Consider the following 16,963-nt stretch of genomic DNA (forward strand, 5'->3'; position numbering starts at 1 on the left):
TTTAAATAAAAATGACATTAAAGCTCCTTTTTTGTTTCAAAAAGAGAAAAAAAAATGGTTTAGAAGCCTGTAGTATATCTTAAGATAGTTAGCAGCAATAAGCAATTTGGTTCTTCACAATAGAGGCTTGATTAACACTAATAGCATTGTATTGGTTCTTCCTTTTCTATGATAAAGAAAAAAGGTCCTATTCCAGAGGTGTTGGGCCATTGTCCTAAACCATATGATGTAGGTTGGGTTTTGACTGAAATCGACTTTACCCCATGATTTTTAGATGGTTCTAACCTCTTAATTGGTGTTGGATTTCTTGTTCACATTCACATATTAGGCCAAGCTTGGCTTCAGCCCATCTTATTATTGGCTTTCAAGATCCAGTTTCAACAATGTCTATGGATGCTGTGTAGCCCATGTTGATCTCTCTTTGCATGCTAGACATCACAAATTAACACAATAATAGAGAGTTCCACATTGAAATCATTAAACCACTTTTCAAGTAATCCATATCAGGAACATTTCTAACCAATGTTCAAGATACAACATATTTTTGTTTTGAGAAAAATCGTGCATCAATTACTGAATCAAATATTCAAACACAATAAAGATGAATTTTATTTAATAAAATTACATATATTTTTTAATTAAATATGTTTATATTCAAGCATGTATAGTATGTTTATGAACTATCTAAACATTGCATTGTCTGTAAGTTCTTCTATATGCATTTGTTGAATGCTGTTGATTATTTTTTTGAAAAATTTATCATACTTTTATTTCAAATTAATTACAAATCGAGTTAATTTTTATTGAATTTAATTTAAATAAGGCACGTCATGAATGAATTATAATACTGTACGTAGTGCATGCAAATTGAGGCAGCCTGCTGTTTTCCATGGAAAATCATCAATCATCAAGAAAAAGGGAAAAAGAAAAAAGAAAAAAAAAAGCCGGCAGAAAGAAGACAATATATATGAAAATAAAAGGAATAAAAAAGTGAGGAAAAAGGAAAGGTGGAGAGTCCACAATAATTGGCATCAAATGCTTATGGGGATTCGCACTGTTGCTGAATTCCAAGATCTGCAGACATCAATTATACATATTATTTATGCTGCAATAATAAATAAAAATCACTTTATCATAAAAAAGAAGAAAGAAAACCCAATTTCCTTTTTCTTCATTGCTTGGCTTGTCTGCTTGCCATTGGGTGGAGGACTAAGCAATCTGTTGTCTCTCCGGAAGAAAGATGGAGAGTAAACAAAAGCAAAGAACCCCACACTTAAAAATTTGTAAGAAAGAAAAGTAGCAGTAAACCAGCAGTAGTAGCAGTAGGCTAAGGTGGTTTAGTTTTTAGTGAGAGAGAAAAAGGCATAACCAATTAGGGCTCCGTCGGAAAGTTGCCCACATAAAGGTAACTTGCCCTCCTCCCTCTTAACCCCCTCCTTTCCTTTTTCTTCTTCCTGTCGTTTTTCGCCCTTGGATTCTTTTCGATTGAATTCACTCTGATGGGATTTTGTGTCTAGGATTCGCTTTGGGGGTTGAGTTTTCGAGATTGATATGGCATTTTTCTTTTGGTATTTGTCCCAACATGCGACTGGAGGGTTTTGATGAGCTGAAATGAAAAAATTTGATACTCTTTTGAAGGAAGTTGAGGGGTAAGATGAGGTGGTCGTTAGTTAATTTTGACATTTGAATTTGGTCTGGTGTTTTTGGGTGAAGTAAACTTTTGAGTGAAATCGCGTAAGAAAGGAAAAAATGACAACAGAATCAAACACGGGGTTTCATCATGAAGATAGTTTAGCTTTTATGATGAATCGGAACGCTATATCTTTCCAATCAGCTGCTATTAGCAGTAGTTCCGAGATGATTCCGATAAGTAGTTACTTTGCACCGCCGCCCTTGTTTTTGTCAGGGAATTCCGGTATCATTACCACCTCCCCTTGCTTAATCCAACCTGGAACCTCTTCTGGCTCTTCTCTCCTTCTTGATTCCGTTGCAGGGCTCAAGCATGATACGGGGTTGGCTGTTGAATGGTCTGTCGACGAACAGCACATATTGGACAATGGCCTTGAAAAGTATGTCCTAATTAATTTCTTCCTGGCTTTTATACAATGCCTTTTTGAGACCTATTCGGTTTTTAACAGTATAAGCAGAATAATGGAGTCGAATTGATCATAGTTAATACTGAGTAATAGATTCCCTAATTATGTTTCTAGGATTGCTTTTAGCTTTTGCATATGCCTTTTATGATAAAACTGTTCCCAAGGAGGTACTTATTAGGTATATCTTGTTTTTGAAATGAAGATTCAGTGCTGATTTCCATTTTCAATATACATGTATATACGTAGATATAAAGAGGAACCAAATATTATGAAGTATATAAAGATTGCGGCTACCTTACCTGATAAAACTGTACGTGATGTTGCGTTGAGGTGTAGGTGGATGCAAGTAAGCTTCTAGCTTCTTTAATGATGCATTTCTACCATCGCTTGTACCAATTTTTAGTGTCTTATCATGTGATTTACTCTCTCATTCTTTGGCTGCATATTAAGAAGTGGTGTGTAAATTATTAGTTTTTGATATGCTGGTGAAAATGTTCAATTAATGAACCATGTACGGGATAATCAAGTACTCAAGAGAAGCTGGACCAAAATGCATACTAATTTTGCCTATCTTAATGTATTTGCTGATCTTTTGGATATTTACTTGATAACAGATCAATTCTCTTTTAAATGCTACTATGGTAAATGTCAAGTTTATGTTGATTGGAGTGTCTTGTACCCCTGATCCTTTATTCTGTTTTAACCAATCCCCAAGTAGGCCAAAATAGTTTTTTGAGCAATTGACTTGGTAATTTAATATATATATATATATATATATATATGTATGTATGTATGTATGTATATGTATATGTGTATGTATATGTATAGGTTTTTTTCCCCCTTTTAAAACAATAGCTAAAATGTGCTATTGTCTGTTGCTTCCTCCCCATCTAGAAGAGGCTGCTAGCTGTTCATTGTTTTATTGCAGTTTTGACAGGCTGTATCATAGATTTTGTTAAGAAACATAGGTTACCATTAGCATTGACTGTAGCACGTAGCACATGAAACTCAATCAATTGGTTCACGTGCTTTTAAACTTTTGCATTCATCAGATGCCTTATTTGCATATTTAAAATTATCTGTAGATTTGTCTGTTTTAAGAGATAAAGGTATTTTGGAAACATTGGCAGAGAAAGCGGAGGAAACCTGAAGAATATATTGCAGGAAAAAAGGTGAACAATAGGAAGGTATGTTGATGAATTTTTGTAACTTTGTATTGATTCTTATTTCCTTTTCTCCCCAAATGATTTTAAACGTGTTAGTTAAATTTCTTGAGAATGAGCATATACAATTATATGCTCCATGAGATTGCAGATTTACTTTGTATAAAATGCTTTTTATCATCAATATCGACGTTAAGCATCACTTTGCCCCACTGTGAAGTTTTTGGTTTTTGCAATACATATCTGCTCTGCTATTTAGGTCTTGATCTTTAAACATAAGTTGAATCAGGATTTTGATATAAATACACGTCATAATGCTGGATTTAGTAATGGACATTGATTGTCCATATGTTTAATGACCATTATTTCCCTAGTCATGGAATGTTGACATGGGTACTGGATGGTGCAATATCGATTTGCAACTGCACAATGAAGATTCTTTTCAAGACATTATTACTGGCTAAATTAGTGCTTCAAAGGTAAGATGCATATGGGACTGAGGGGTTTAAATAAGGGTGTAAGATAAAATTTAAGGCTTGAATTTAGCAAAGGAAAGCGAGTTTTTTTTTTTCCTTTTTCCAAGTGTATATGTTTATGTAAATCCAAATTTAAAATATGTCAAATTTGTTCATAGAAAAATGAGAGGAAGGTGGAGGCGGGGATGAGGGAGTGTAGATTTTAAGAAAGGGAGTCTGTTTAGGGTGCAGGGAACTGCCCTTGTGATCAGTTCTTTGGTTGTTAGGTTGAAGTTTTATTAATAATTTATACAAGTTAGGGTTTGAACGGTGCTTCTATAGGATTGAAAAAAAAAATGTAATAGTCCAGGATTGAAGCATAGGGATGACGAAAAATATATTGTATTGGAGAAAGACTTCAAATACGATACCTAAAACTTAAGAAAAATCAAGTACAAAAAAAAGGAAAGAAAAAAAGCTACCCTTTATTAGTAAACAGAAGAAAAGACCCTCTATTGCTCAATCTTGGTTCATGTTAAAAATTTTGACCTGTTCAAAGGAGATACATTCAGTATATAACAAGCACTTCAAGCTATCATAGTATAAAAATTGACAATAAAAAGAATAGGAGGTAATTTGGGAAGTTGGTAACAACTATTTCCTGGTTTTTAAGATAAATATTTTGGGACATCCAAAGTGGAAAAATAGTCACACGTTGATAAAGAACACTGATAGTTGTTAATCATGGCCCATTTAAGTTGCAAAATAAGCATAAACCAAATAACAACCATGATTTTAGATCTTTTGTTTTTAGGCATTATATTTTGCTTTTTTTTTTTTTGTCTTTTTAAAATGTCGTGAGGTTATGTATGTCCAGATGATAATTGATATATCTGCTTCGCACATCTTCCTGAGATATTTATTGCCTTAGAACCAACTCTTTTGGTAGTTTTAGGCTTTCAGCTTGTTGTAAATTCCAGCTAATGAGAATTACATCATCAGCTTCCTGAACAAGATATATCTTGTATGGTTATAGTTAATTGGTGTATAAATGAGCTGAGGTTTCCCCTGCTCAGGTTTGAATTGGTCATGGTTTATGGTTCTCTGTTCAAGTTTGAACGAAATAAGTGTGCTGAGCTAGAACCCTGAGTTTGTTTTATTTGTTGGGCATAGAATGGTGTGCATATTTTGATGCCTAGGCCCTAATAATATTAACTTTGCTCGGTGATGCAGTTCTAGTTTGCGACGCTACTTTCTTAGAAACCATCTCATTTCCTAATGAACAGAACTATACATTATAGACAATTGGCCTGATATTTAAGTGGTCCAGACATAGTGGTCCCTAGTTGTTGTCTTCAGTGGTTGTTGTATAATATCACCCTCCGTAGTCTCTATTCTTTCATATATATATATATAGACACACACACACACACAGAGGCAGGTGTACAATTCTGGTGTTTGGAGTCTCATATTGCACTAGAAACTACCATAAGATATTCCTTTATTAAGAATTTGTTCATGTTTATTAATACTTCATGCCTTGTTGCAGCATTTTTGTCAAAGACCTTAGATTGACAAGTATAAGAATGCAAAGTTTTGTATGAAGAACACCATTAAACTATCTTGTAAGGTGAAACAGTCATCAAAACATGCTTTAAATGCGAAGCTTATTTCCAGTTCTGCCATCATGAGTCTAAATGAGTTAATGTAGCTTTGTCCAGCCTTCACTCTTATATTTACGAAATCGTTTTCAAACTGATATGTTAAGTATAACAAATAAACATAGATGAATTCTTTTCAAGCTTGTTTACAAATTCAGAGAGCACACTGATTCTCTGACACCTCTCGCGCTAGCTCTGAGGCTTTTATAATTTTTGTTGGAAGGAATTACAGTTTTGCTTGATTCAATTCTTAGTTTCAAGTCATATTACAAACAAAACTGCTAATTTTGACTTAAAAAAATAGACATTAAGTAAATTCACTCTATGTTAATTTACTAAGTTGAATGCCATTAATGGGATTCCTGTTTTAATTTCCTGAATCAATTAATGTCTTTAGGATGTAATGTGATTGAAGAACCAGTATTCTAAAGATCATACTTCTTCAGGATAAGCTGGTGGAATCATCTTCAAAAATGAATATGCCTTCAGCTCTGCCACAAAACATGACTGTATATCCTCTCATGGTGCACCATTTGGGCCAGAATGAAAGAATGCCTTCTGAAGGTTTGTATTCTATGCTACCACTGAGAAGTATGGTATCTTCTTTCAGTTGTGGTTACTTTTACTTCATATTTTCAGTATTTGTCCACATCTCCCATTTTTATTATCTTAAGTAATGTAAGACAAATTTTTGGTAATCTTCCAAAATGATGTTTTTAATGGATTTGGGTTTAAGAAATTCAGGGTTTTGGGTTTTTGAGTTGTAGTATAAAGGGGTTACAGTTAACAATGAATTAGGGATGGAGCATTGATGGATATTAAATATCAAATAGTTGCTGAATTATGAGATTGGCTCGTAGAACTTCTGAAACAGCTGGCTGATGATAAAAGGATTTGGGACTGTTACAAGCATATGTGCCCACAAGTTTCAGTGGGGCAAAAGTTCTACTTACTTTTCCCCTTCAGTAAACATGGGACTAGATGTTAATTAATAAGATTCTTAGACAATTCAAAGTTAACCAAATTGAGTAAAAGAAAAAACTCAACAAATAATATTATTTGATGAATAGAAATCTAGATAGAAAAAGTTGTGGTTGAAAGTAGTAATTAATCGCATCGAACAGTGACTTTTGCATACTATGTCAACATTTATATTCATCCTTTTTTCCTTACAGGATATTAAATTTATAAAGGGGTATAGTAACGGACCAATGAGGGTAGAACTTGTTTGAAGAGTGACTTTTAAACACAAAAGAGTTCAAAACACAGCATAAATTACAATACCAAGAGAATGCACTTGAAATGTAACAGCAATTGCAATGTTTATAATATACAACAAAGACTGATCTTTCTTTTTTCTTTATAATTTCAATCTACTTATATACATTTATTCAGGTGGTTGAGGAGGGTGTTAATAATATGTCCCAAACTTTGCTACATAACAGCCACAAATGTGAATGTAGTTCAATTTACTGATTATCGGATAAGAACAAGTTATAGACTTCTTCTTTTAGGGCTGGATCATTCTCCATTGGTTGGAGAAAAGTGGCACCTTGATTCCTAAAGTTTTGAACTGTCAGTCATCAAACTCTGAACCTTCATATACATAAAATTTTGTGAATAGCAAACCCAACTTGCTGTACACATCACGCCTTTATGATATTGAAATATCAAGTAATTCAAAATAGGAAAAATTGGGGAAAGTATCTCAAGGTCACGCCATTGATACTTTAAAGATATTGCTTCATTTAAGTAAATTTCTTCTGAGTTGAGCTCTTGACACCGTGTGCCCATTCTTCTTGAATTTGTCAAAGTGATTGTGTTTTTTTTTTTTCCTTTTTACTTTATATGCTTTTTTTTTTTTACTTTTTCACTCGTGTTTATGTAAGGTTTTACTTAATGAAACTGTGTTTAGTTTGTGGTGAATTTTTAACGTTTTAATCTGAAAGTACATCTGCTTGTGCTACAAATGTTAGTAGTTGGATTTGGATAATGCAAATTCCTTGTATACGTCTTGCAATTAAAAGTATTGGTTGAGGTAAATCTACTTCTTTGTTGTGTGTTTTCAGGAATAAGTGGTACAACTATGCAACGTTTGAAGCAAAATGCTCAAACTTTTACTCAAATCACATCCAATCTTTCGGCATACAAGGTGAGTGTATCATTTCCTAGTTCATAGCAATTCTTTTATTGTCAATCTGCAATCATACAATATATTATAGGTGTTAGATGAGGTGAACACCTAGTCTTGTTGTTTGTGCTATTTTTAATGGTTAATCTACAAGTTATGTTAGTTCTGCTTAGGTTAGGTAAGGTGATGACAATTCCTTTAATTTATGAATGTTGATGGCATTAGAGTGAGAATTGGATAATACGGATCACAGATGAAAGTAGGGAAAACAGCAATTTCAGTTCTATTGTCATTGTCCCCAATGTTTTAGCAACATTTACAAGCTGATCTAAGGTGGCACATGCTCATGCACTTCCAGTGGTATGTACCCTATTTGCCTAGTAATAAAATGTACAATACTGTAGTTCGATACATATTGCTGGGCACGGGCTATTGTTGTGAAGTGGATCTTGGTCTTTCAAAGGGGGAGTTCATGGGTTCAATCTTTTCTTGTGCTTTTAATTGTGCTCATATAAATCTTGTATCTGATTGCTCCCTATCATACATGATTCTTGTTTTCTTGCATTATCTATAAAGAGCATTTGACAGTCTTCTGAGGCTAGCTTATTCAGTAAAACTTTTATGAACAGTTACAGGATAATATTGATCTCTTTTTTCACGCAAGGAACAATATTACCGCCATCCTAAATGAGTACGTGGATGTTCTTTATATTATGAATTGGTGATTAATGCCCTCTGGCCAGCATTTTGGTTTACTCTTGGGTTTAGTGTTGTGTATGGTTCAGGTTAATTAATTCTACTGTGACTTTTTGCAGCATGAGAGATATGCCAGGTTTAATGAGCCAGATGCCACCATTGCCTGTATCTGTTGATGAGGATTTAGCAAATAGCATCTTGCCCGGTGCAACTAGTGTCTTGCCTAGTGCAACTCAGGTAGGTTTTCATTCAAATTGCTTCAATTTGATGCACTGGAGTGGATAGTCAGAAATTGGTGGGATAATATAAAACTTCATAAGAAGCTAAAAAATTGGTTCACTTTATGGGATCTGTCATTAACTTTATCTAATTAAGGTTTTAATCAAAGCCAATGTTATGCTGGTTGAGAGTGTAACCTTTCCAGGTTGTCCTGAATATTCTTTTATATTATTCATATATAAGGGTTTAAATTCAATCAGGACTAGGTGTAAAACAAGGTTTTTACAGACTCCAGTGGAAAACATTCCACATTAGTCTTTTAAACTTTCAAAAATAAATTGTACCTCACAGTCACATTCCCTTATACAACATCCCAAACTCTTTCTTTCTGGTTCGGATGAACATATGAATTCCCCTGCTCCCATTCTAGTGAGGATCCGTCATCCTCTGGCTTTTCCTTTCTTGTCTTCTTCCTTGTCTTATTCTTTCTATGATTTCATATTTACAGGTATCTTCCTCTCTCTAACTAAGTTTTCTAATCTCTTTCAAATCCCAGATTTCATCCAAAACCCCTCTACCTCAGTTTTATCTCTATTGGATGTAATCTAGATTATGAATTGAAATTTGAAATTATTGTAAAATGCAAACAGATAAGAAATTACATTTAGTTGCCTATTCACCAAACATTGTGGCATTGACTGGAGATTTATAGATGTCTTACCAAATATAGTGCAGTCTGTCAATGCTATGTTCTTGCATTCAACTTGTACATCAGCTGTCCATTGGCGCATTCAAACTTCATTTCTTGACATGACCGTTATTGTTCCCCTTGTTGTATGGTCTTCCTACCAAAATGTTTCATGGCTAGCTGGTAAATCATTGGCCAGTCTATTATATTATTGTACAGCAAGTTCTGCAACCTTCATTTTCCTTGGCAAATTCAATGTTCTGTAAAGTCTTCATACTTAAATGTTTCATAGCCGGTTGGTCAGATCCTCATCTATTCTTTTATGTTCTCATGATGTTACATCTGCATTTCCAATATCTTCTAATTTTTGGCTAACATGTGAGTTGGCACTGCAAACTTTTTTTAAGTCATTCCCCATCATTTTTCATGTGATCATACCATTACATCCACCTCTCTCAGATCTTGTGTTTTGTTCATGCTATTCAGCTTTATCGATGTGCATTTAGGTTTGAAATTTCATTGTGGAACAACAAGCTGCATGTTTGACTCCAGAATGTTTTTATCACATTGTAGATGACTTGCAACCTTGCATCTAGCCGTTCTTAGTGTGTGGTTTAGGTCACATAAGGCGAATACTCAACTTTATTGTAATCTTCTGTTGCTTCTGGTACATTTGGACAAAGATAGAGGTGCTGAGGAAGGGGTTGAATTGTAAACCTCAAGGTCAACCCTCCATACCGTTACTCATACTGTCAGCTAATGTAGATATAATGGCCGGAAACTAGTTGCCCCACAAGGCAATAGGTATACGCAAATGTTTGAGCGAGTGAGCAATGGTCACTCATTAATCCCACTAAATTGCCATGAGAAATTATAATTTACGTATGATGCATACTCGTTTACACTTGTGATACCTTGTTTGTCTTCTGTGTCCAGTCGATGATTTATGCTTTGTCAAGCGGGGTCCATCTCAAGCAGGAGCCAAGGTGCTGATAGGGAATTGTTGAGATTGAGGTTGGGTATATCTGCTCTGTGTAATTACAAAAAAAAATTTCTACTGTAAATGCATAAGAAGGTGGTAGGATGCTGTTCTTCCTCTTCTGTACACAAATACTCTTCACACGTTGGGTGCCTCAATGGAAAAATTTGTAGAGATCCCCATTTTTGGAACCTAAAATGTTTACCCTCCAGATATCAAAAACCAAGCACCAGATAATAAGAATGCAGACTGGTTATCATCTCCTGGCTCCAGGCAGAAAAAGAAGAATTGTCTAACTGATTGAGCTGAATTTTGCATTGAAGTTTCATGTGTATAATTTATAACTTGCTACACCTTGGAGTGGATATTTGGTGCTTGATTTATAACTGCTTGCAGTTTGTTAATCTTCTTGTTTCAGTATTAGACCAATTCGAATGCTTGATAAGGTCAATTCCACTTCCTCTCAACTCCCCCTTCCCTTCAATCATTTTTGTAATTTATTACCTTCTCCAACCTGACTTATATAAAAAAAACCAAAATCAAGTTGGTTTGGGAATTTAACTCCAAGGTTTATGATATTTGGAGTGAGATATACGGTAAGGAAAATGTTTTCCTATAGGCTAAGCTGCGGAGAGAGATAGATGCAGAGGTTATACGCAAATATTGAAGGAAGGAGAGATCCAAAGCCTGAGCCTGAGTCTATATGATATTTCTTCTTAATTCTGATTATGAAGATTGGAGATTACACTGCAGCAAAACCAAAGTGGACTTAGTTCAGCGCATTCAAATGGAACTAAATCCATTAAACCAAACCATTCCCACTGTCAAAGTAGCTCAACCTTCTACAACTGCCAAAATGAAAAATTGGGAAAACCTTTACAAGACAAACTCTACAATAGCTAGTGGAAGAATGAGAGTTTCAATGGCAAAGAATTAAGAACACTTGAAAATTAAATGCCTGCCAAAATCTATCACAGGCTTATATGCTTAGATGTTCATCTCTAGGCAGGCTCTGGACAGTGTCCGACCATCTTCCTGGTGAATGGTCACTACTGTTAGATGATACTTGAGCCTCTGACCTAACGTCTCTAATCATCTTTAAAACTTCCCTCATTGCAGGGCGGTTTTCCGGCGCAAGTGCGACGCAAGCCATTGCAATGTTTAAAAGAGCCTGAAGCTTCCCCTCAGATGCCTCGTTACCCGAGGTAGGCTCATCCCCAGACTCAGTCTCTTCTTCACGGACTGATCGTACCCACCTAGGAATGTCCGAACCGTGCTCCTGAACAAGGTCCTGGAAGGGAGTTTTTCCTGTTAGGAGCTCCAGGAGAAGAACACCAAAGCTGTAAACATCAGCTGGTTGGGTGGATGATTTTCGGACGTCCCTGCATTCAGGTGCCCGGTAAAAAAATGTAGCACCACTAGGTTCTTCTACTGAGTCTGGATCTCGAAATAAGGTGAGGCCATAATCTGTGAGGCAGGACTCAAAGTCAGGACCTAATAACACATTAGAGGATTTCAAATTCCCATGAGTTAAGCCTGGATTTTGGTGTATATAAAGCAGTCCGGTAGCCAAGTCCTCAGCTATTTTGAGACATGATGTCCAATGAAGAGGCTTTCCACCACCAGATGTTCTTGTTCCTACAAGGTAATCCAAATAGTTAACTCATGAAACATTAAAAGGGTGTAGTGTAGAGGGTATTAGCAATCAGAATTGCCGCCAACTTCCACTCTCCTAGCCTTAACCAAAGAAGAATAAGATAATTTGAGAAACTTATTCCATTAATAAGATGGTACATACACTGCAAATTGATGCATTTTTGCATTAGATTTCTAATAATTATTTTGACATATACCTCTTAGCATGCAGTATGAGAATGAGGCTTACCAGACCCTAACAAGTATGGAAATTTCTATGCGGGCAACATATCTTAAAGCAAGCAAGCAATTCAATCAATAACAAAGTTATAGGACCAAAAGCTGAAGAAATCATCTTTTAACTCATACTTTATATTCCAATAAATTTATCACATGTTGATTTTTATTATTTTTTTTAGTTCAAATTTTTAATAACAAGTTTCTGAAACACAAGGCATTAGCGTTTCTATTAAAAGTTAAAAGGAAAAGAAGATTTAATTAAGGTTTGCTTGGCATTTAATTAAATATCATCAAAGGCACAGCAAAACCCCATACTTTTTTAATTATTCTAACCTCCTAGTTGAGTGAAGGGAAAGGAATAGAAGGTCACGATAATGACAAAGTTCAAACCAAATCCTCTTATGCTAAAGCAATAATGTGACAGCCAAATGTACCAACAAAATTATGACAGCCACTAAAGCAAAAAAAAATAATAATAATTGTTTTATGTTAATTTTGTATACATGAAAGATTACTAGTAAAATCTATATTGGGGACTTCAGTGGGTGGGGGCAACTGACAATAATAACATGCCCGGGTCAGACTAACAAGTCACAATGAGTTGTCATATAAAGCTTTGCGCCATTCTCGAGACTCAGCTTACTATTATTATTTTATCATAAGAAAATGGAAACCCAACCATGAATTGTCCTTATTTACCTAAATCTTTACCAGTATGATTGATAGAGATATGAGAGGAAACAAAGAACAGAAGGTGGACCAACTTTTTTAAGACCACTCTCCAGGCATTTTTCTGTGGGTTTAAAGCAATAATGATTTGGTTTGAAACCAAAAAGAAAAGGGGAAAATGAATCATAATGCATTAAGGTTAAGGTTAATACTTAATGAACACTAAGAGTAAATAATGTCCACTACTTTTCTTGTGGTTTACCATTTTTTATAAATTAATTAAGATTTTCTTTGAGAAAAAGAAAATAAACCTAGAATGATAATGGAAACAATAACAAGAGGCAAGGCAGGGAGGAAGGTACAATCCCAACCCAAGCCAAAGGTGGGGGCTTGGTTGGCCTTGGGGAATCATAAAAGAAAAAACATGGGGTGCTTGGTTTCATGGAAACACACCGAAGCTACAAGGACCATTTCCAGAGGAGCATCCACCTGTAGAATTGTACTACCAATGTTGTAATGAGAGGGGAGGGAAGGAGGGGTTTGAACTTCAGTTTACCACGTTTTTTCAGATCAAGACAGCCATGGAAATTTTGTTCGTCTACTTTTGTTGGAAGTGGGTCCTCAAATATTCAATAGAATCTATCCACACTTTTGATGGGTTGAGATCTCCCCCTCAAGGGGCCCTACTTCTTGCCTCATCCAAGTAGATGCATACGACCTTTATCCCCTAATACGACAACTTTTTGTAGAGAAAACAAAGAAATTATACAAGATCAACATGATCAAAACAGGTTTTAAATAAACTTGAAATCCCGACCTTTTCTTCTCATCTTAACCATGAAAAAAGGAGGGAAAAAAGGGCAAGAAGGGTTTGCTCCCTCATTGAAGGTCACACAAATTATGATGTCTTCCTCATCCCCGTGACATCTAACTAAAAGCTTACACCTGATGGCCCCAGCCTTGGTCCATGGAAACCATATACTCACCACTAGGTTGCTTTCATTAGTTTTTTTTTTTTTTCTGCTATATGAGATTAAGGAGACAGTAGTCATAATTATGGTTAATTAAGTGTAAGCAAACTGTTTTATCATTACAAATTATGTCCTAAACTCACACTTTTTTAACTGTCTTGACTTCCAGTTGCTGCTCTTAAGTCAAAGCTTCAAAGGAAAGAAATTAACTTTAACCTTTTAGGCTTTAAAGACTCTAAAAACAACACAGACCCAAATCAAATCTAAGTCATTTCTCATTACTTAAGTGCTACTTTCTTTCATTCACTTGAGGGGATGGGGGTTTAGGGTTAGATCATTTTTTGACCTAAAACTGATTAAGGAAAGCATGAGGTAAACAATGCCTGTTTAACCTAAAAACACATAAAAGACGGAGATAATTGGAATGGGGATTGGGTGAGTCACCGACATACCGTGAATGAGAGAAAAGAGGCTTCCGTTGGGGAAGTAATCGTAGACGAGTAAGCGTTCCTCCTTGGCTTGGAAATAGGCTCTGAGTGGGACCAAGTTGGGATGCCTGAGCCTACCAAGCAAGTCCATGTGTCTCTTGAACTCCTCTAATCTTGGATAACTAGCATCTTTCAACCTTTTGACGGTCACGATGAAGCCTGATTCCATAACAGCTTTGTAGGTACTTCCCATCGTACCTCTCCCCAGTGTCTCAGCTGATGCTTTCAACAAATCTTCCAAGCTATAACTCATCTGCTGATCACCTGCTCCCAAGAACACCAAACTCCCTAGACCCTCACTCTCCCAAAACCCTCCTTGTTTTCCACTAGTATTACCTCCCATGCCACCGCTTCCTCCTCCTCCGCCGCCTCCTCCTCCCACCGCCTCCCCTGTCTCCACCCCTTCTAGATTGACAACCCCTTTGCTTTTAATCTCCTTTGACTGGTCCTTTTCATGTTTCCTTTTGCTAACAAAACACACCAAAAACACACAAATGAGTAGCAGCAAGAATCCACCTACACTTCCTACTACAATCTTGATCAACCTGGTACGCTTTTTGGATGAAGATTTTGAACTTGGAACCTTGGGATAAGCAGGACTCGTTGCTGGCCCGAAATTGATTGTTTGACATGGGTTTTGAATCTGTTCTCCACAAAGATCAATATTACCTGAATATGAAGACATATTGAACTGAACCAGAGCTGGGGTCACAGGAATTTGGCCATAAAGTTTGTTATTAGACACATTGAAGAATCTGAGACTTGTTTGGTTGAAAGGTGGGATTGTGCCCTTCAAGTTATTGTCTTGTAAGTAAAGAGTGTACAAGCGTTTGAGTTTGAGTAAAGAAGCTGGAATGTGGCCAGAGATTTGATTTCCTGAAAAAACTATGATTTTCAAGCGATGTAAACCTGAAACTGATTCTGGGAATTCGCCGGTGAAGTTGTTGTCGTTGAGGAATAGTGATTTCAGATTGACTAGGCCAGAAAGGTCAGGTATTTGACCTGAAAGTGAGTTTCCTTTGAAACTTAAAACCCGAAGTTGATCCAACTGATTCAAGCTTTCTTCATCTAAACTGCCCGTCAAGTTTAGGTACTCTAGTACAAGTTTTGTTACTCTCCCATTCATGCATTCCTTGATTCCTGTCCATGCACACACATCGGTTCCTTGCCAAGGCAATGAGTTGAAAGGATCGATGGATGATTTCAGGGTTAAAAGCGCCTCTGCATCCCCTGATCTGACAAGAGGAACAAGAGAAAGGAGAGAGCAGAAGATGAAGAAGAAAAGAAGGTAGTACCTTGAAACAAGGGGTTCCATTTTGAGCCTGCGATCTTCAAAAATTAATCTCTTTCTTCTTTTTAGGTAGAGAGAAAAAAATGGGATCTTTCAAATCATCATCCTTAAAGGCAACCCCTTTGATTTGAATGGCATTGAATTGGTTCCATACGCAGAGACATTTGATGTTTCAACCTTCCAAAAACAATACCAAAATCCCCGTTTCCAGCAAGCTGGCCTCCCTTTTTTTTATTCTCTTGTACTCAAATCACTGCCCAAACTCCAAGTCTTCAGATCTGCCATTCTTTCCACGCACAAGATATTGTAAAACCAAAGCATTCGAGTTATTGAGTAAAAGAAGAAACGCGCCAATTTGAGTCATTTTCAACAAAGGCAAGTACGCCCTCTTTTTTGACTGATCAGCAAAAGAGACAGCGTCCAAAACATGAAACAAGCAGCAATGGGGAAGCTTATTTACTACTCACTGAAGTGGCTTTGAAAACCCTGAGAGGAGCCATGGCATTTATGGTGGAGGAGGAGGAGGAGCTGCATTGCATTGGTGAAGCAGTCTTTCTCAAATACACCCAATGCTGAGGCATCTTTTCTCGACCTTGTTACTTGCAAAAACTCACGGACAACGCAGCGTAACCTTCACGTGAACTCATTCAGAACTTGCAGACCAGAAAAAAAGAATATATTACTAGCAACTTCCTTTTCTCCTTTCTATGATTTCTATATTCCTGAAACTGTAGGAACTAAAAAAATAAACAAATTACAAAAAAAAAAAAAACCCATCATCTTCCTAAAACTTTCTTTCTTTTTTATTTTTTCCTGCTTCTTCTTGGGCTCCTCAAACGTCGTTTAGCAGTGTCGAAACATGAGAGTCATGGGATCCAATACTGCTCTCCAACTCTTTTGTTAGTTGAATGATACATGCAATCAATCAAAGGCCTGTTTTTTGAACCTCAAATTCTGAAGCTTTCTCTCTCTCACTCACTCACTTACTCCTTAGCTGCACCACTCTGCTAACCAGCAAAGACCCAGAACTTGAAAAATCTTCAAAGAAATGATTGGAGCAACTGAAACACCACACAATGCCAGAGATCATCAAAAGCTTACTTGTCTGATCAAAAGGAAAATTTAAAAAAAAAAAATTTTGGAGCTGACTAATAAGAAAAAAAAAACAACTATTAAAACCCAGAGTTCAATGGTAGAGAATAGATCTACCTGTATTGAATGTAATAATTCAAGAGAGAGACTGTGTTTCTGAGCGGCCTCAGGAAATGGGTGAAGGAATTGAAAGCAAAGGCAAGCAAAAATATTTTTTTTTTCTTTTTCATTTCCACTCGAAAGGGGAAAGGGAGGGCAGAGGAGTGAGCGTTGATGAGTAACTTCCCTCACACGTGTAATTATTAAAATGGATACACGTGGCAAAAAGGGCATTGCTCTTTTTTCAGTTGTGGTTGAGTTCACGTTAACGGGGGATGTGCTTGGCCAGCTGTCACGTTGATTCCAAGTCAAGATTCGCAGATTGCATTAGTTTTTGAGGACACCACGGTCGTTTTGGGGACACACGAACAATCCCGATTACCTCGCCGG

The 16,963-nt window shown here is 36.3% G+C and overlaps 2 protein-coding genes across 4 annotated transcripts; one reads left to right on the forward strand and one right to left on the reverse strand.

The window, feature by feature from the left end:
- LOC18610058 lies at positions 1,121–10,555 on the forward strand. Of its 2 annotated transcripts, XM_007045505.2 has the most exons (9): positions 1,123–1,405; positions 1,518–2,069; positions 2,343–2,442; positions 3,227–3,283; positions 5,822–5,939; positions 7,445–7,527; positions 8,136–8,197; positions 8,322–8,439; positions 10,046–10,555. In XM_007045505.2, exons 2-9 carry the CDS (start codon positions 1,750–1,752, stop codon positions 10,100–10,102), a joined length of 915 nt encoding a protein of 304 aa, XP_007045567.1. In that variant the 5' UTR covers positions 1,123–1,405; positions 1,518–1,749; the 3' UTR covers positions 10,103–10,555. The 2 variants fall into 2 exon arrangements, with proteins under 2 accessions (XP_017971743.1, XP_007045567.1); XM_018116254.1 differs by lacking the exons at positions 8,136–8,197; positions 8,322–8,439; positions 10,046–10,555 and adding an exon at positions 7,732–8,129 and having other exon boundaries at positions 1,121–2,069.
- On the reverse strand, positions 10,752–16,780 carry LOC18610059 (inactive leucine-rich repeat receptor-like serine/threonine-protein kinase At1g60630). Of its 2 annotated transcripts, none has more exons than XM_007045511.2 (3): positions 16,592–16,780; positions 14,056–16,443; positions 10,752–11,726 (listed from the first exon to the last, which is right to left on the reverse strand). In XM_007045511.2, exons 2-3 carry the CDS (start codon positions 15,404–15,406, stop codon positions 11,068–11,070), a joined length of 2,010 nt encoding a protein of 669 aa, XP_007045573.2. In that variant the 5' UTR covers positions 15,407–16,443; positions 16,592–16,780; the 3' UTR covers positions 10,752–11,067. The 2 variants fall into 2 exon arrangements, with proteins under 2 accessions (XP_007045573.2, XP_017971888.1); XM_018116399.1 differs by having other exon boundaries at positions 14,056–16,487; positions 16,592–16,704.

The sequence above is a fragment of the Theobroma cacao genome, chromosome 2, assembly GCF_000208745.1.
Source record: "Theobroma cacao cultivar B97-61/B2 chromosome 2, Criollo_cocoa_genome_V2, whole genome shotgun sequence".
Taxonomy (NCBI): domain Eukaryota; kingdom Viridiplantae; phylum Streptophyta; class Magnoliopsida; order Malvales; family Malvaceae; genus Theobroma; species Theobroma cacao.